The 18,336-nt window shown below is 37.0% G+C and overlaps 1 protein-coding gene across 1 annotated transcript in view; it reads right to left on the reverse strand.

Moving 5' to 3' along the window:
• The window catches only part of GRM8 (glutamate metabotropic receptor 8), a 702,547-nt gene that overhangs the window by 60,101 nt on the left and 624,110 nt on the right, over positions 1-18,336 (reverse strand). The window contains exon 9 of the mRNA XM_045576508.1: positions 11,098-12,033. Coding sequence (XP_045432464.1) covers positions 11,098-12,033 — 936 coding nt within the window. The remainder of the gene's footprint in view (positions 1-11,097; positions 12,034-18,336) is intronic.

The raw sequence follows: 18,336 nt of genomic DNA on the forward strand, positions 1-18,336 counted from the left end.
TTACCTCATGGACCCAATGCATGACTTTTTATAAATAATTTTAAAGAGCAACAATAATAGCACAATTGAAAACTGACTGGTTAATACAGTGGTTGGCAAACTGCGGCTCGCAAGCCACATGCTGCTCTTTGGCCCCTTGAGTTTTTATCAAAGGCTAGCTTAGGAGTATCCTAATTAAGTTAATAACAATGTACCTACCTATATAATTTAAATTTAAAAAATTTGGCTCTCAAAAGAAATTTCAGTCTTTGTACTGTTGATATTGGGCTCTGTTGACCAATGAGTTTGTTGACCACTGGGTTAATATATTATATTCAAGGAGCCCAACATTAAAAAAATGAGATACATAGTAAAGAAAAAGATATTAAATGCATCTGTTCATGACCATGACAAGCAGAGCAAACCAAGATTACTTTACAATTTGCCCAAATTCATAGAATATAAAATCAACCTAACATCCGAATTTACATAATGTCAATGATAATTATATATTTAAATTAGTTTCTTAATCACTTACTTGAAAATAATTTGACTTAATTTCTAGAGAATTTGCCTTTTAATTTCAGTGATCAAACTTTATTTGAATATTATTTGGCAGATTTGTTTTCTGAAAATTACAATCCACCAGGTGTTCTTGTCCCTGTATCCTTAACTTTGCTTTTATTTACACGATCTGATTTTCATCCAACTTTACTGTTTTGGGCTCCAAATTCTTCTCCATACTTGGTTAGATGCAGTAATTAGTAACTATTTTTTTGCTTTTTCTCCTTTCACCCACACCAAAGGAAAAGCTACAGTCTTTTTTGTGAAGTTCGATGTGATGGAATCCTTGTGGCAGCCACACAGAAGGTTCGGAAGCATACACACAGCCACAGAGCAGACAGTGCAAGCACCTCACCTCCCACTCCGTTTTCTCTTGCTCCCAATTCAGCTGGAATTGAGTTTCTTCTTTCCACTTTCACAGCCACATGTCAAGCCCCCAATATTTCTTGCCTGGATTTCTTCAATAATCTTATTATTGTCTTTTCTTATCCTCACACACTACAATTCATGACTTATCATTGACAAAGAAATTTCACAAAATGTCAGTGTATTGAGAATAGAGCCAGTCTCAGAGAGATTCAAATATGCTCATGTCCCTAGTAGTGAATTTCAGACTTGGCATAATTCCACAAAATGCCTGCCAATTATAAAATGAGACTTATTTTGTAGATAACCCTATAATTTATTGCCCACACTGGGAAATACTTTTCCAGGGTAAAAGGAGTGCCATTAAGAATGGGAGAAATTGGACATATTGTCACCCAGCTCTCCTTGTGACTAAATTGGACTATTGTCACCCAGCTCTCCTTGTGATTAAAACAATTACTTGGACATAGGTTTTATACATAGTGCCCTGAAGAAGCCTGTTTGCAGTTGTTTCTCTCAATGCCTTGAAATTTATTTATTTATTTATTTATTTATTTATTTATTTATTTAATTTCCAGTGCATGGAATTTGTGCATGAGGGGTGTTCCTCAGTCTAGCCTGCACCCTCTCCATTCCAGGACCTTTTAGGGGATATCTCACTGCCAGTTTAGGCCCCATCCCTGTGGGTCTAACTAAATCACTCACCTGCCTCCCTGCCTAATCACCCCTAACTGCCTCTGCCTTGGCTTTGTCCAGAAGGACATCCGGAAAATGTCTGGACTAATTAGCATATTACCCTTTTATTAGTATAGATTGATTTTTAGAGAGAGAGGAGGGAGAGGGAGAGAGAAATAGAAACATCTATATTAGAGCAAAACATCAATTAGTTTGCCTACTGCCCTGACCAGGAATCCAACCAGTGACCTTTTGCTGCATGGAATGATGCCCAACCAACTGACCACTCCAGCCAGGGCTCAAGGTCTATTTAATTCCCATCTCCTTCGTGGAGACTTTCTTGATCCCTCAAAGGATATGCTACCTTCCTCTTTTTGCCATTACTGATCACAAGATCTCACAATAGGCACTTTGCCTCCACTGCATTACTCTGCCTTATAACAGTCATCTGGGTGCTTGGTTTACCCTATCCGACTTGACCCTAAACATCTGGACAGCAAACTCCCTGCTCATAATTGCATTTTCCTAACCATCAAGCAAAGGTCCTTGCATTTGGCAAACATTTGATAAATAGTTTTGATGAAATGCTATCATCAGTTGTAAGCTAATACTTAAATTGTGGCCCTTAAAAATATTTATTTAGAAATGATATTAACCATAAAAAGGAAGAAATTCATAAACTGTGACACACACACACACACACACACACACACACACACACACACTCTGAGTGGCCAGATTATTATGATCTCTGGATGCATAATAATCTGGTCACTCAGTGTATATCCTATATAATAAAAGTTAATATGCTAATTGTCCCCTTGAACAGGAGTTCGACCAGCTGGCAGGCTGGCCAACCGCCCATGTCCCCTCCCCCTAGCTAGGCTGGCCAGACCCCACCCAAGCATGAATTCATGTACTGAGCCTATATATTAATATATACTGAGTGGCCAGATTACTATGTATTCAGAGATCATCATAATCTGGCCACTCAGTATGTGTGTGTGTGTGTGTGTGTGTGTGTGTGTGTGTGTATAAAAATCTCCAATATAAAAACTGTAGATTCATTTTGTATAAGAAAAGTTTTTCTTGGAACTTTCCCTTAAAACTTTCTGTATTCTATTTTTATTCTATATATTTATTAATTAAGGAAAATAAAGTCTAAGCATTTATTAAATAAAATTAAAACCCTCTGTCACCCATTCTCCATATCCTGATGCTGTTCTATAGAATTAACATGCCTGAACAGGTTTTATGTTTTGTTTCATTATTTTTTAAATAGCATACATATCTATTGAGTTAGCAATTTTAGATTGTATCTGTGGACAGTGAAAGGTGAATGCTTTAGTGTGTTTGCACAACTCTCTCTCCATTGACCCTACTTAGATGTTTCCTAATTTCTTCAAGTTATATCAAATTATAATATTTACATTTATTTCAGTAAATTAACATTTCCATGTTTTGTTTCTAAATCCTTTCTAACAATGTGAGATCAAGACAAAAGCAATCCCTGGATTATGGCTACTAAATACTATTTCTTTGGATTCATTCAAGTAGCATGACTGGGCTCACAGAGAAGAAATAAATATAATTATCAAAACTGCATTTTAAAGGGCAATTAGACACTAGGGTTTAATAGATTCTTTTTACAGTTTGTTTTTAAACTTTTTATTCTAAATCATATGTTATCAGTTATTAATTTAATCAGATACACTTTTTTATTTTGTTGGACTACATCTAGAATTCATATGTAAAATATGTAGGCACCAGATTTCCTGAATCATATACATTTTCAGTTTCACAGTGATGGATAGTTTGGCTGGCTACACAATTGTAAGTTTAAAATACTTTTCCCTCAGAAAGTCTTTGCTCCTTGCCTTCTAGAATCCAGGGTAGCAGATGAAGTCAGCTTTTCATTCCTCTTTCCCCTAAAAGTCTTGGAAGTTTATCTCAATTAGTGAAATATTCCTGAGATGGGTGTCTTTTTAGACTTTAAGAATTATCTTCAGTTATGAAACTTCTTTCTAATGACCCAAATATGAATTCAACTGATGTTATTATTTTAGCATTTCTTCCTCTTCTTTTCCCGTTTCTTCTTCTCAGATGTTTATTAGGTCCTGCATGTGTGCTCAACATGTTCTAAAGTTTCTCATATTTTCTTTTAAACACTAATCTTTTTCTTTGTGGTTCTATCTCTTATTTTACCCTTCAGATCTCTCCTCTGCTCTTTAACCCTAGCCATCCTATGTTTCAGTCCATCGACCCAGCTTCTTATTTTCACATTCATAAGTTTAATTTTCAGTATTATTTTTTCTTATTCTTTGACTGATTTTTCCATAGCAATCAGTTCATGCATGAATGTTCAATATTTTCTTGATTCTCTTGGAATGGTAATAACATGTTTCTCTTGTGTTTTTGAAAAATCATCTTATATTTTCTGAATTGCTTTTGTTTTGTTTTGTTTTGTTACCCCTGTGTGTGTGTGTGTGTGTGTGTGTGTGTGTGTGTGTGTGTGTGTAATGATGTTATTGGTTTTCTTTTATTCTCATGACTGACATCTTTGGCCATTCATGTATAATTATAATTGAAGGATCAGGTGGAATCCATTTTTCTTGGCCAGCATGACCTGTATTAAGTCAGTGGTTGTCTTAACTGACTGGCTGCTCTTAAAGATGCAGGGATGCAGGCAGGCAAGTGACTGGGGGCCCACCTTTGAGGGAACTTATTCTCAGAGTTGAGAAATTGGTCATATTTCTCTTTGGATAAAGTCTGTCTTCTCTATTTCCCACTTGTCCGCATCTGTCTGAAATAAAATTACTTCAAATTCTGCTGTTTCTCTCTCAGTGGAGTATGAAGTAATTCTACCATCAGATGATTCCCATTCTTTAAGGTAGAATTCTATAATTTTAAGCTGTACTCTTTTTACATCTAAGGTTAGAACAGACAGGGAAAGTGAGGTGCTCACCTGGCCCAGTTATTTGAAACGTAGCTCTTTAAATAATTTTCTCCACGGTCACGCCTATGCCTACTTCAGGTCTGTATGTTGACTTTAGGGTTAGGAATTATTTGGGACTCCCATGGTAAGAACCAATGACCTCTTTGGGGCTGTGTTTTCTCATTTTTAATTTTTCCAAATCTCAGACTGATTCGACTTATTTTCAGGGTTTTCTCAAATTGTTTACCTAATATTGGCTCTAAAACTATTATAGCTTGCTCTCTTTCTTTTCTCTCTATATCTCTCCACCTTCATTTCCTTTCTGTTTTTTTCTCTTTTTCTTTTCTTTCCTCTTTTTCTTTCTTTCTTTTCTTTTCTTTTTTTTCCAATTTCATTGTTACCCTAGACTCTAGGGTCGCGACACACAGGTTGAGAACATCTAGCAGGGTCACCTAAGACCATTGGAAAACACAGATATTTACATTATGATTCATAACAGTAGCAAAATTACAGTTATGAGGTAGTAACAAAAATAATTTTATGGTTGGGGGTCACCACAGCATGAGGAACTGTATTAAAGGGTTGCAGCATTAGAAAGGTTGAGAGCCACTGCCCTAGAGGGAAGGAATATATATGTTTGTGCCAGCCCCTATCTTAACCTAAAAGCCACACTGAATTTTTTATGTAGTTCTTTTAATGAGGCAAATAAATATGCCTTACATTTATTTTAAATTGATACTATATTTTCATGAGATATTTTCTACACTTTGGGGTGAGTAGCACTAACCCATGTAAAACTGCATGTAGATATATATATTTTTTAATTTTTCCAACATAAAAATGTGTTTCGGTGATAGCCAAAATAAACTATTTCTTTGCAATCTGCTCTTGTTGGCACTCTATGCGCTGCATGAGATATAAGCATCTTATTTAATCATGGAAAATTCAATTTGAAGTTACATAACAAAATTAGTTACTACATTCTGTACAACCTACAGTCTGTGGTGTCATAGCTCTGCCTATAGAGAGAATCTCTTTGTATGACAGTCTCCTAAACATTTTGAAATAAAGTAATGGTCCTTATTGACTCTGAAAATATTCATGGTTTAATCTTAATCAAATCCAGTACTTTAACATTTCAATCATATTAAGAAAGTTAAGCCATTTTGATGAGATATATTAGTTCCAGGACGAAGTTTCCAGGTTGACTAATTGACTAGTTGATTAAATTATTCTAATTTGGGCATAAAAGATCAAAACCTTGCAAATTCAATTTCAGTTTTAAAAAGATGAGTGTGAAAGTACCATCTTTGCACCAACAAACAGATGTTTGATTCAAGTAATCCTAGGCCCCGCAGTTCCTCCGAGCCCCCAAATTATGAGACTCTAAGCAAAGCTCATTGAGCAAATGTTTCTTTGTGCTGTCAAATAAGATTGGCTTCCGCCAAAAGAATTGTCCTAAATGTGTAAGTGGTCTTTTTCTATAGTGGAAATACGTAGCCTGGAACAAAGTAACAAATGTAGCTAAGGCAACATTCCTGGGAGAGTTGCTTAACAGGCTTGTGTGCACTAGGTCCCAGATATCCTTTGCTTCCATATCTTCACAAGCATATCATTTATAAATAAATAAATAAATATATATAAATATATATATTATTGATTTTTTACAGAGAGGAAGGGAGAGGGATAGAGAGTGAGAAACATTAATCAGCTGCTTCCTGCACACCCCCTACTGGGGATATGCCCATAACCAAGGTACATGCCTTTGACCAAGGTACAAACCTGGGACCCTTCAGTCCGCAGGCCGACACTCTATCTATTGAACTAAACCGGTTAGAGCCATAAGCATAGCATTTTAACTGAGTGCACAAATGAGATGTTTTTCTTTTCCAGTTGTTTTTTCTTTTTCTTATTTTAAATTTGTTTTTTCCCTTTAAGAATCGATTGCAATAGTCCAGTATTATAGATCTTGCCCAGACAAAATCTACCGTGATGTCTAAGATAGTTCTGTAACTACAGTGGGGCATCATGGACCCTTCAAGAAGACCAGCTTCATATGACTGCAAGCTGCCAAGGAAAGGAAACACTATGCAGTTTACAACTGCAAACATGCAAGATGGATACTGATAATCATTTCTACCTCCCAGCATCCTAAGGAATTAACTGTTAGGAGGCAGGTGGGGCTGGAAACTACCACTAATCTGATCTAGTCTGAAAATCACTTCCATTGTTGTCTAGGTCATGTTTACATTCTTATCCCAGGTTTCTCAGGCTGTTCTTTTCTTATCTGGGCTATTTCTTAAAGTAGAAGTTTTATTTATTCTTTACAACTCTTGCTAGAGTTACTAGATTTTAACTTAAATATTTTAGCAGCTGCTTTCTGATGACATGTTGCTTCTTCCAGTATTTTCTGCTAAAGAGAGAAAATACTTTACACATTGCCTCGAAAAGAACTCTCTGTCCTCCTCCTCCTCCTCTTACAGATTCTGTCTTCCTCTCTGACTGCTATAACCTATATACTTTACAGCCTCAAGAGAGCCCCTCTGTTTGCAAAAGCACTTTCAGTTGGGGTGCCGCACAAACATGGTCTAAATGACTGGAGAAACTGAGGCAATTATGTGAATGAATGTGGCTATATTTAATCATTAAACACTTGTGTCTTGGAGAAACTATTTTGGCCCGACTTTCTGCAAGGTGCCCAAGATAAAATGGGGAGCTAACTAAATAAGGTCTCTGTCCTCATGAAATGTAGTCTAATAGGAATAATAGCCAACATTTATTAACTGCTTATTATGTGCTAAACGGTCTCATAACTCATATCATGTAAACTATTGTACTATGAGATCTATTATGTGAATACACCATAATGAGACAAGAGGAGGAGACTTTCGTCTGTTAGTTTGTTATATACTATACTACAATATATATATGAACTCAGATTTGCTCTATTTTGAGAATAGGGCTGAATGCAGGTGGGGTGATTGTTCTACACAGAGCCAGGATTTGACCCCAAGCCTCCCCACTCCAGAGCTCATGCTCCTCCTAATCCCACTCATCCACCTGTTTCCCCACCCTCTTCTGGTCTCCGGTAGTCACATGCAGTAAAAGAACAAGGGAGGGACGACGTGGTGAACATATCTGGATAATCACATTAATCCTCCTTTGCTTTGTGTATCTTTAGATAGAATTAAGGGCAACTATAATAATTCCTTTTTATATTTCTCCCTAAATATTTAGCAGTCCTATTCAGAATAAGTGATTGACAAAATTTTAAAAATAAGTTTATATGGCCCATCATTTAAATAAGAAAACTTATTTTTCAGAAAAAAACTATTGTAATGCAAATCACAATAAGATATATATATATATATAAAACATCCCCATAAGGCCACAGTCTAATTAAAATCATAAATAAGCATTTATATTATTATATGGTTATTGTGTAAAACACTCCACTCACTCATTGAATAGGCATCTGAATATTCAGAATGTACTGACATAAAAGGTTCTAATGAATAAAAGACATATTCATTCAGATATATATCAGACAGATACTGCTTACCCTCTACAAATTTTTATAAAAGATTAGATGTAAAGATGAGAGGAGGAGATAAAGCAGTGGGAGTGAATAAGGGGAAGGAGTTGCAGGTGACTCCCAGGATTCCGACTTGGGCTGCTAGCTAGCTGCTGCACAACCCATCAGAGAGTGAAGGGAGAAAGGCTGGTTGGGGACATTCAGGTGTTTTGACATTGTTCAGTTTTCTTTTCTTTTTCACTTTGATGGTGTTTTATTTTGTTTCTATTTGACACTGGGTTTAACACAATGTGCTCATTGGAGCTTGGCAGTGTCATAACCCGTGTCTGAAAGCTTAGTTTTATGAGACCAATTAGAGATGGTGAAATATGTATTTTAGAGATTTTTTTCTATCCTAATAGCCCCTAACCATCCCTGAGATTCTTTTCCTGACTATTACATTAATTATATTTGCATATTTTGTCTTTTTAATGAAATTATGAGAGTTTGTGTTAGTCCATGTTCATGCCTCAGAATGCCCACCCTTCCTTCACACCAATTTTCTATAAGAAAAGAAAAAGTGCATTTATTATTATTGCCTAGTAAAATGCAATAGTAGGCAAGAAGTTAATAAATTATGGCATAAGCTCTATTGGAATAAACATAGTAATTCATCTTGATTTCTAATTCTGGGAGGGAAAAGGAATGTGCAGAAATTAAAAGGAGTTTCATCATTGAATGAAGACAGAGAGAGCTGTCCGCCTTTGTGAATGCTACTAAGATCCCCTTTTAACTTGATTTTACTCAGAGATTTTTCTGAAACATCTGTCAAAATTATTCAACTAATTTAGCTTTTTATTCCTGCTTCTCTTGTAATTTCAGAGAGACCTATGTGGCTAGATAAGTTTTCTTCTGTAGACATTACTCTAAGGAAGTGTAATTGATTACATACTAGAACTATAGGATGCATAGCTCTCATCTTTGCTTTTTCATCTCATATCTGACCCCTCACCATCTTCTCTTGCCCTTGAACCTGACACCTTCCTGCTGCTGGCAGACATCATTCAGCTTCGGCTGGAGTCAGACAGAGCCTTACAGGAAAGCAGACTGACATGAGATCAATAATTAGAACAATGCTGGACACAATGCTCAATAAGCACCTGCTGAATTAATGGGTGTGTGGGCCGCCTATTTTGTTACAAACAATTCAAGTTGATAATGGTGGGGTTCATTGGCTAAGCATTATAAATGAGAATGGAAGACTGACCAGCTCTTTGGTCCTCCAAAGCAAATGAAATTTATTTCAAGCCTTTTCTTTTTAGAGACAAAAACGTTTTATTCGCTTTTAATATGTGTCAATAATTTTAGTAATGTGAAAAATAACCATTCTCAAACATTTTGTGTATTATTTTGAATAATAGAGACTTTAACAGAGAATAGCAGCTAGCCAATTTCAATGTGAAGTGTTTGGATGACACAGAAGTGCATTATATAATATACTTCAGTAGCAAATTCTTTGCTACTTATTATATAATAGCTCTTGATGTAGAGTTGTTAGAAATTCAACGACTGTAAGACCAACTAAATAATTTGAGAATTATCCTGTTCCGAAAATTCCTAAAATTGGTGTTTCTTATTGATTTCTTTAGTCTTTGCCATATTCATTGGCATAATGCAAAATAATTATCAATTATATTATTTTATCCTTTGTCTTACCATGTGCTTTATTGACTTATTTTGATTCCAAAAAGCTCATAAATAAAAGGGAATTTTGTCTAGCCACATTCAGTCATATCTCTACAGGCATGGATTTATCTGCACCATAAATGTACTAGTACACATTGCACTCAGGTTCACATTGGATGTGCCGCTCCTGCATCCTCAGCAGCACTGGGCAGCCTCCACCCCTAGCATGTTCACGTGCCCATTTCACCTGAAACTCTTTTATTTCTATTACTGCTCCTCAGGGGCAGCTGCAAATCTGCAAAGTCACTATTCTGGGAGACTATGGTTAAATTTTTTCAATTATCTTAAGAAAACTTATTAGCAAAATGCATGTTTTAACTACAAAGATGATATCCGATAGCTTGATATAGGACCATGGTTTTATTTCATCTAAAAATCTAGGCACTGAAGGATTGATCTAAATTAAAAAATAACGTCTTATTGGCATTGTATTTGCACCTCCCACAACCTTGGAAGTCACGAAATGAAAAATTAGAGTGGGCTGTAATTTATAAAATGTAAAGAAAGAGATAAAAAAAAGAAAGGAAGGTTAGATGTCAGAACTCAGAAGATTTGTTCAACCAGTTAAACTACTTAGGGCCCTCTTGAGATAAAACAGTATATGTTAAAATGGCATTCATAGGTTCAAGTATAAATAGCACTTAAATTCTTCTTCTTCTTCTTCTTCTTCTTCTTCTTCTTCTTATTATTATTATTATTATTATTAATTCACATAATGCACATTTCCAGAATCTGCAAAAGCATTGTTTTACACTGACTTGTTAATATAGTTATTAACCATATCAAAACAGACCCACTAGACTTTGAAAAACTTATTTTCCAATTTATACATTCTTTCCTAAGTTAAATTTACAACTTTAATCCTAATACAGTCCCATCTGCATACGCCAAAGTATAATTCTTTCCACTTGTTAGGTTTAGAGCCCCAAACCATCCTACTTTCTTCCCTGCTATATGCTCAATCCCACATGAAATAGTCATGTGTCTCCATTTGCCATGCAAGTCAAGAAAGGTGACAGTTTTGGAAGCCACAAAACTTTGCTTTATTCAGCAACAGGTGTGCTGACGTACATTTTTATCCAAACATGGTTGCAGGCCACACTGACCTAGGTTCCCACCCCACTCTAGGCCTTGAGGGAATTGTGCGTGAGTGTGTGTGTGTGTGTGTGTGTGTGTGTGTGTGTTTCTAAATAAGAATACCACAGACCGAATCATTTTAAGGAGACTATAAATGAACCAAAGGAAAGGCAGGAGAGGGCCTTGAAGAGAACGTTAAATCCAGGGGGGAAAAATCAACACATACATGTCTTGCACTTACCTTTTCTGCGGACTGGGCTGTCCCAAAAAAGATGGGGATGAAGGCTAGCCAGATGATGCAGGTTGTGTACATGGTAAATCCGATCGGCTTGGCCTCGTTGAACGTCTCCGGGACGCCTCTGGTCTTGATGGCGTACACAGTGCAGGTGACCATCAGGAGAATGCTGTAGCCCAGGGAGCAGATGAGCGAGAGGTCGGAGATGTCGCACTTGAGCACGCCCCTGGCGTTCTCGGGGTCCAGCGTCCGCTGCTCGCCGTAGTCGATGATGATGTGCGGGGGGTCCACCACGAACCACACGCACACGCCCAGGAGCTGCAGGGAGATGAGGCTGAAGGTGATCACCAGCTGGGACGCCGGGCTGATGAACTTGGGCGCCGTGACGGACTTCTTGCCCTGCTCGAATATCCGGTGGATGCGGTTGGTCTTGGTCAGCAGGGCCGCGTAGCTGAAGCACATGCCCAGCCCCAGGAAGAGCCGCCGCAGGGAGCAGATAACGGTGTCGGGCGCCGCGATCATGAGAAAGGTGATGGAGTAGCAGAGGAAGATCCCCGTGAGGAGCACGTAGCTCAGCTCGCGCCCCGAAGCCCTCACGATCGGGGTGTCGTTGTAGCGGACGAAGGTCACGATCACGAACGTGGTGGCCACGATCCCCAGGATGGCCACGAACACGGGCACCACCGCCCAGGGCGAGTGCCACTCGAGCTTGATGATGGGGATGAGCTGGCAGGCCGTGTGGTTGGCGTTGGGCCTCTGGTCCAAGGGGCAGAGCTCGCAGGAGAGCTCGTCCACCTGGTAGTTGTAGCCCTCGCAGCGCTCGCAGTGCCAGCAGCAGGGGACCCCCTTCACCGTCTTCTTCCTCTCCCCGGGCTGGCAGGGCAGGCTGCACACAGAGGCGGGGTGTGTGTGCTCCCTGCCAGCCCACTGCATGTCTTCCACCTGCGGGCATAAAACAATGAATAAATGAGCCTTCCGTTCTCCCCCATTTATAATATCCTAATCCTGGCTGGAGGATTTGTAATACATCACAGGATGTTGACAGTACAAATACAGTTTACCATCGTAAAAGAGCCCTGGTTTCTTTCCCTGATATTGACTTGATGAAAGTGTTACATGACCTGGCCTAATAAATCACTCACCTAATCGACTTGATGAGTGTCATTAGTTTCCATTTACCTACTCCATGTGGACCAATCTGACATTCCGAGAAAGATGGATGGACCCGAACAGGTTGAAAGCTCCAAAAAACAGCCCCGTGGAAAGATGTGTGAACTCTCATCACAGGTATACATGCCAGGATCCCTCAAACACTGGCTTAAGGTACGAACACACATGCATGAGGATCCAAGTCTTTATACTGTATTTTCAGATATTCAAACCACACTGTCAAGTTTGAAAAGAGATGGCAAAACTAGCTACTTTCATCTCTGACACTCCTTGTGTGTTTATGTTGATAATTCTATTAATGTTTTGCATCCATTTAAGTTTGAGATACATTTTTTTCCACTCTTGCATTTTCACACTGTGAAAAACACCAGGCTGAATGAGACAGCTGGGCGGTAATGTTTCCCATTCATTGAACAAGAACAGTCTTATATGGTGGTATAAATAGTGAAAGTGGTACAAATGAGGCAGTCCACATTGGTGCTTAATATCTGCTTAAGGAACTTAAAGTTCCACTTTTCTGTTTTGGATTAAACCACAAAACACTGCTATTAAAGTTAAAATGCTATTTTTAGGTGATTTGCCACTGTATGACCTAAAGGGTCTGAACCCAGCTCCAACATGTGTGAGGTGGAAGTCAGTGTCTTCCACACTCCCAAGCAATTCTGGGACACCAGCCTGGTTTCCTGAGTCGGGTCAATTCTGACATCTACCTGGAAGTACCATCAGACCCCACAGATTAAGGGATCAATTCCTAAGCTCAGTATTTGCAGAGGATGTCAAATATCCTCAAGGTGGAGGAGAGAATTCATGCCCGTGTCATTTCAAACATCCTTTCTTGAAAAAGTAGATGCTGTTTCATGTGTCATAAGGGCGCTCAAGACCATTCTATCTACTCTGTTACCACAGAGGAAAACAGTATATCTCAACCCTACTAATTGCCTACTGGGTTTTTAATGATTTAGAAAGTTGTATTTCCTTATAGGATCCCAGTAGGAAATTAAAAAGTTAAATTAGAAGCTACTCTCAGAAATATTGAGAAAATATTGTAAAATGATCCACTTAGTGGCTAACGTATTGATTTTATACCATAAATGGACTCATATAAGAAAATGAAATACTTTTTTGTGAAGGTTATGTTCCAGAGCTAATTATTAGAAAACCAAATTTGTATTTTGTTTGTTGCTTCTTAGATCTATAATGTTACCATTTAAAAAGGCAGCAAAAATATGTTAGAAATATTAAACTTCAAGATTGTTAGAAATCTTGAAGTCAAACCTTTAGAAACAATGTTTTAGGCCCCTCTGCATCATCATTCCCATGTGAAATAGCTTTTGCAATGTCCTCATCTTAAACATTCTGCAAGAAAAGCACGAGCATTCAAATCCAATGGCCTCCTCTCAATTCATCTCGTTTTTTTTGAAACACTCGTTTCTTGACATCTTAAAACACTATGACTATCGTTTCTCTCCAACTGTCATGAATACTGGTTCCTTCTCTTCTGTTTGGTTCTTTTAACTCTGCCAACGGTTCTATCCATATGTTTTTCGACATAACTTTTTCTGTCACACATATTTCTCATTCCCTGGCTTCAATCATCATGGCTCTACTTCAGTCCTTCTCTCATTACTTGACAACTAGTACAACATTTCTGATGACCTGCTAATCAGACGAAACCAAATTATGAGCAATAAAGCTCATCATATCTAATATATATATATATTGATAGATATATTCGATATATATATATATTCGATATATATATTTGAAAATAATGAATATATATATATATATATATATATATATATATATATATTCATTATCTAGCCTAAGGTGTTTTCTTCTTGATATTTCTAATTTTTTTCAATTGGATTTCACATCTAATCTCAGTCACTATATTTTTACTTTGATCCATCCATTGCTTTGTCCAGCTCTACTAAAGTGATTTATCATAATGCCATTCTATGACCACCATCAAGGATTTGCAACTGGCTATTCCTTCTCTTCTAATTCATCTTGTACATATACATCAGGACCAGATAAAATATTATAAATATAGCTTATTTGTTTCCTCCCCTGATAAAGTATTACAATGACTTCTCACTGATAAAGCCGAAAAATAAAAATTGGTAACCTGACTTTAAGCCCTCAAACCCTTGGTCTCTATCTGCCTCTTGAATTGTATATAAAATTCTCTCATTCAGGAATTATATGCTATACTCAATTTTTGTATTCATATTTCTAAAGTATATATTTTGACTTTCTTTCTCTGTTTACTCTTGTGTTGCCTCTGCCTAAAATGCCATGTTTCCATTTTGGGCTATAAAAATACTGCTATTCAGTTTCTTATGCAAGGAGCTTAGACATTGCCACTCCATCTTAATTTAAGAGCTGAACAGACTCAGAAATCAACACTGTTTCAAAGATCCCAATCAGAGGCGAAGACACAGGGAATACTACTGCCCCCAAAATTGGAGAGACAAAAAGGTGAATAGCATGAGTCACTTACAGGGGCAGAGAGACTTCAGCAGGAATGACCTAGTGAATCAGTGCTGGGCTAAGAAAACCTGAACTCTAATTGCTAGAGGCTCAGTGTAAACAACTCTAAGAGGTAAACTTCCATGGGACTCAGTCATAGAAAATCCCATAATTTTGTGAGATTTATTTGCAGGAGCTCAACGTGGTTCTCACAGTAAATTTGAGAAAAATATTTTCATGCTTCCAGCAGGGGAAGAGGAAAAGGAACCATTTTAAAATATGCCTGATCACTCTGCTCTTTTTGAAAATCTGCCCAAAGAGAAATTAGTTAACTAGCTGAACCTGCTGGGGTATTATCAGACCTTAACTAACCTAGGGAAGGGAAATAGCCAACCCCAGCTCTCTCTTGCCGTTTTGTCCAACTACGGGGAAAGAAAAAACAGAAACACTTGTAAAATTTATAGTCCAGGCAGAGGCATCAGCTCATTAAAGGACTGAGACCTAACCCAGAACTATACAACATTTCTCCTCCTCCAACATTTTATCACCACAATACTAAAGGCCTATTTCCAATAGTCCCTCTAACCCAACATGTCTTATCAAGCTATCAGGAAAAAGCAACCAGGCATACCAAAATAAACAAACAAATAATAAACACAAACACACAACTTGAAGAAACAGAGCAAGCATCAGAACCAGACATGGCAGGGATGTTGAAATGATCAGACTGGGAATTTAAAACAACCATGATTAATATGCTAACGGTGTTCTAATAATGAAATAAGACAGCATGCAAGAAAAAAATGGACAATGTAAGCAGAGAGATGGAAATCTTAAGAGGGGACTAAAAAATACTAGAGTTGAAAAAATGTACAACAGAAATGAAGAATATGGACCTGAAGGCTGACATGACTGAGGAAAATATCTGAGTTTAAGGATACCATTATGCATACGGAAAACAAAGACAACAAGCTCTGACAAAAACATAATAAAATACCCAAGGATGTTTGGACAACTATACAAAGTGTATCATATGCATATGAGAATAGTGTAAGGGGCCTCTGGAACGTCAAGCACATTATAGGAGTACCAGAAGGAGAAGAGAGAGAGCAAATATTTGAAACTCTATTTGAAGAAATAATAACTGAAAATTTCCCTATTATGGTAAAGGAAATAGACATACAAATCCAGAAAGCACAGAGTCCAAAACAAGATGAACCCAAAGAGGCCCAATCCAAAACACATTATAACTAAAATGCCAAAGATTAAAGACAAATAGGAGATCTTAAAAGCAGCAAAAGAAAAATCCTTAACTAGAATGGAGCTCCCATAACACTGCCAGCTGATTTCTCAACAGAAACTTAGTAGGCCACAGGGATTGGAAAGAAATATTCAAAGTAATAAAAAACAAGAACTTTCAAATAAGATTATTCTACCTAGCAAGGCTATCTTTAAAAATCAAAGGAGAGATAGTTTTTCAGACAAGAAAATATAGTTCAACACTACCAAACCAGTATTATAAGGAATGGCAAAAAGTCTTCTCTAAGAAGAAAGAAAAAAAGATAAAAAATAAGAATAATAATTGTCTGGCTAGTGTGGCTCTGTGGTTGAGCATCAACCTATGAACCAGAAGGTCATGGTTTTATTCCTGGTCTGGGCATATGCCCAGGTTGCAGGCTTGATCCCCAGTGTGGGGTATGTAGTAGACAGCTGATCAATGATTCTCTCTCATCATTTATGTTTCTATTTCTCTTTTCCTCTTCTTCCCTCTATGGAATCAATAAGAGAATATTGAAAAATAGAAATAATAGAATTGCAACAAATAAATATCAATACTCACTTTAAATGTAAATAGGTTAAATGTTCCAATCAAAAGACATGAAGTGTCTGAGTGAATAAAAATAAGACCCATACACATGCTGCCTACAAGAGATCCACTTTAGATCAAAAAACACACAGAGACCAAAAGTAAAGAGATGAAAAAAGGTATTTCATGCAAATGGAAATGGAAGAAAGCTGGGGTACACTGAATTATTTACAGATTTAACATGTTGTAGCATATCTCTAGTAGTAACCAGAGTTTTACTGTTTTTTTCTAGAAGCATTTATTTTAAAAGCTAATGACGAGGTGTTTAGTGTTTTTGTTTTTTTGTTTTTAAATAATTTATGCTTTTTTCTAAGTAAGTTGTTTAACCTGTTTAGATAAAATGTTCATTGTATTATTGTTATTAAATGCTCAGCATGCTTCTTAGGTTTATAGGCTTGGCATTATGGACCAGTGTTTGGCAGTAGTTGGTTGCCATATGCTGTTTCCCAGGAATGCTGAAGGGGCAGCAGCATTGCCCTGGAGTTGGAAGGCATTCCTGAGGGACTGGTTTTAATCTGAGTTAGCATAGGTGCATTTTATAATTTTGAGGGGTAGTAGCCTACTCAAAGGTCTTTGGCACTTACAACTGATAATCTGATTCTGTTAGAGACTTAAAAGTCTTAACAATTCCAGTGCATTAAGTGTACAGCACATGTGATCATAATCCAGGAATCTTTAATGGCTGACAGAAAGCTTTTAAAAATACCTGTGTGCTTAATGTAACAAAACAAAGTAGCAAAACTGCAAAGTATCCTGTCTTAAAATCACTCCCTTTGTTGAAGATTTTGAGGAGAAAGAGTGGGAGTTAAAGTTTCATAAATGATTAGACAAGGCAGCCACCCAGTGTTCTGGAGACATTAATCACTGCGCTTTTCCTCAGCTCTTCTCTCTCTGTCTGTAGATCTTTGGGGTGAGGCAGAAGCCCCTGACTCCATTGGAGCAAGAGCTTTGGTTTTTGCTTTCCACCTGATTATAAGTTTTTAAGATGACTCTTTATCATACTCAATTTATTTAGCCTCTTCACTGTTCTCTAAATACAAAGTCATTACATTCCATCAAAGAATTAATAAAGAAATGTACTTTAATTTTAAAAATAAGATATACTACCTTTGAAGAGGCTTTCTGTTATTTGAAAATGGACTTGGATTAGATGTAAATGTGCATTACAAACTCTTAGGGAAATCACTGAAAAAATAAAAATAGAATGGTAATGATATGCTAAGAAAGGAGAGAAAATGGAATCACAAAATGCTCAATTGAAACAACAAAAGGCAGAAAAAGAGTGGAAGACAAAAAAATAGGAATTAAGTACAGGACAACAAACAGAAAGCATTAACGGGTACAATATACAATATATTAATCCAACTATAACAATTATCACTTTAAATATCAATGTTATATGTACATCAATTAAAAGATAGCCATTGTCAGAGTGGATTAAAAAATAAGAGCCAACTATATTCATCTACAAGAAACCTAATTTAAATATAAAGACACTCTAAATGAAAAGTAAAAGGACAAAGAAAAATATACCATACTAACACTAATTTAAGAAGAAAAAGAAAGCAGGAGTAGCTATATTAATTTCAAATAGAGCATACTTCAAAGCAAGAAAAATTTTCAGGATTAAAGGGGATATTTCTCCAAGAAGACATAATGATTGTTAATGGTGTATGAAACTAACAACAAAGTGTAAAACTATGTGAGGCAGAAACTGATAGAACTGCAAGGAG

This window comes from Pipistrellus kuhlii, unplaced genomic scaffold, assembly GCF_014108245.1.
Source record: "Pipistrellus kuhlii isolate mPipKuh1 unplaced genomic scaffold, mPipKuh1.p scaffold_m20_p_10, whole genome shotgun sequence".
Classification (NCBI taxonomy): Eukaryota; Metazoa; Chordata; class Mammalia; order Chiroptera; family Vespertilionidae; genus Pipistrellus; species Pipistrellus kuhlii.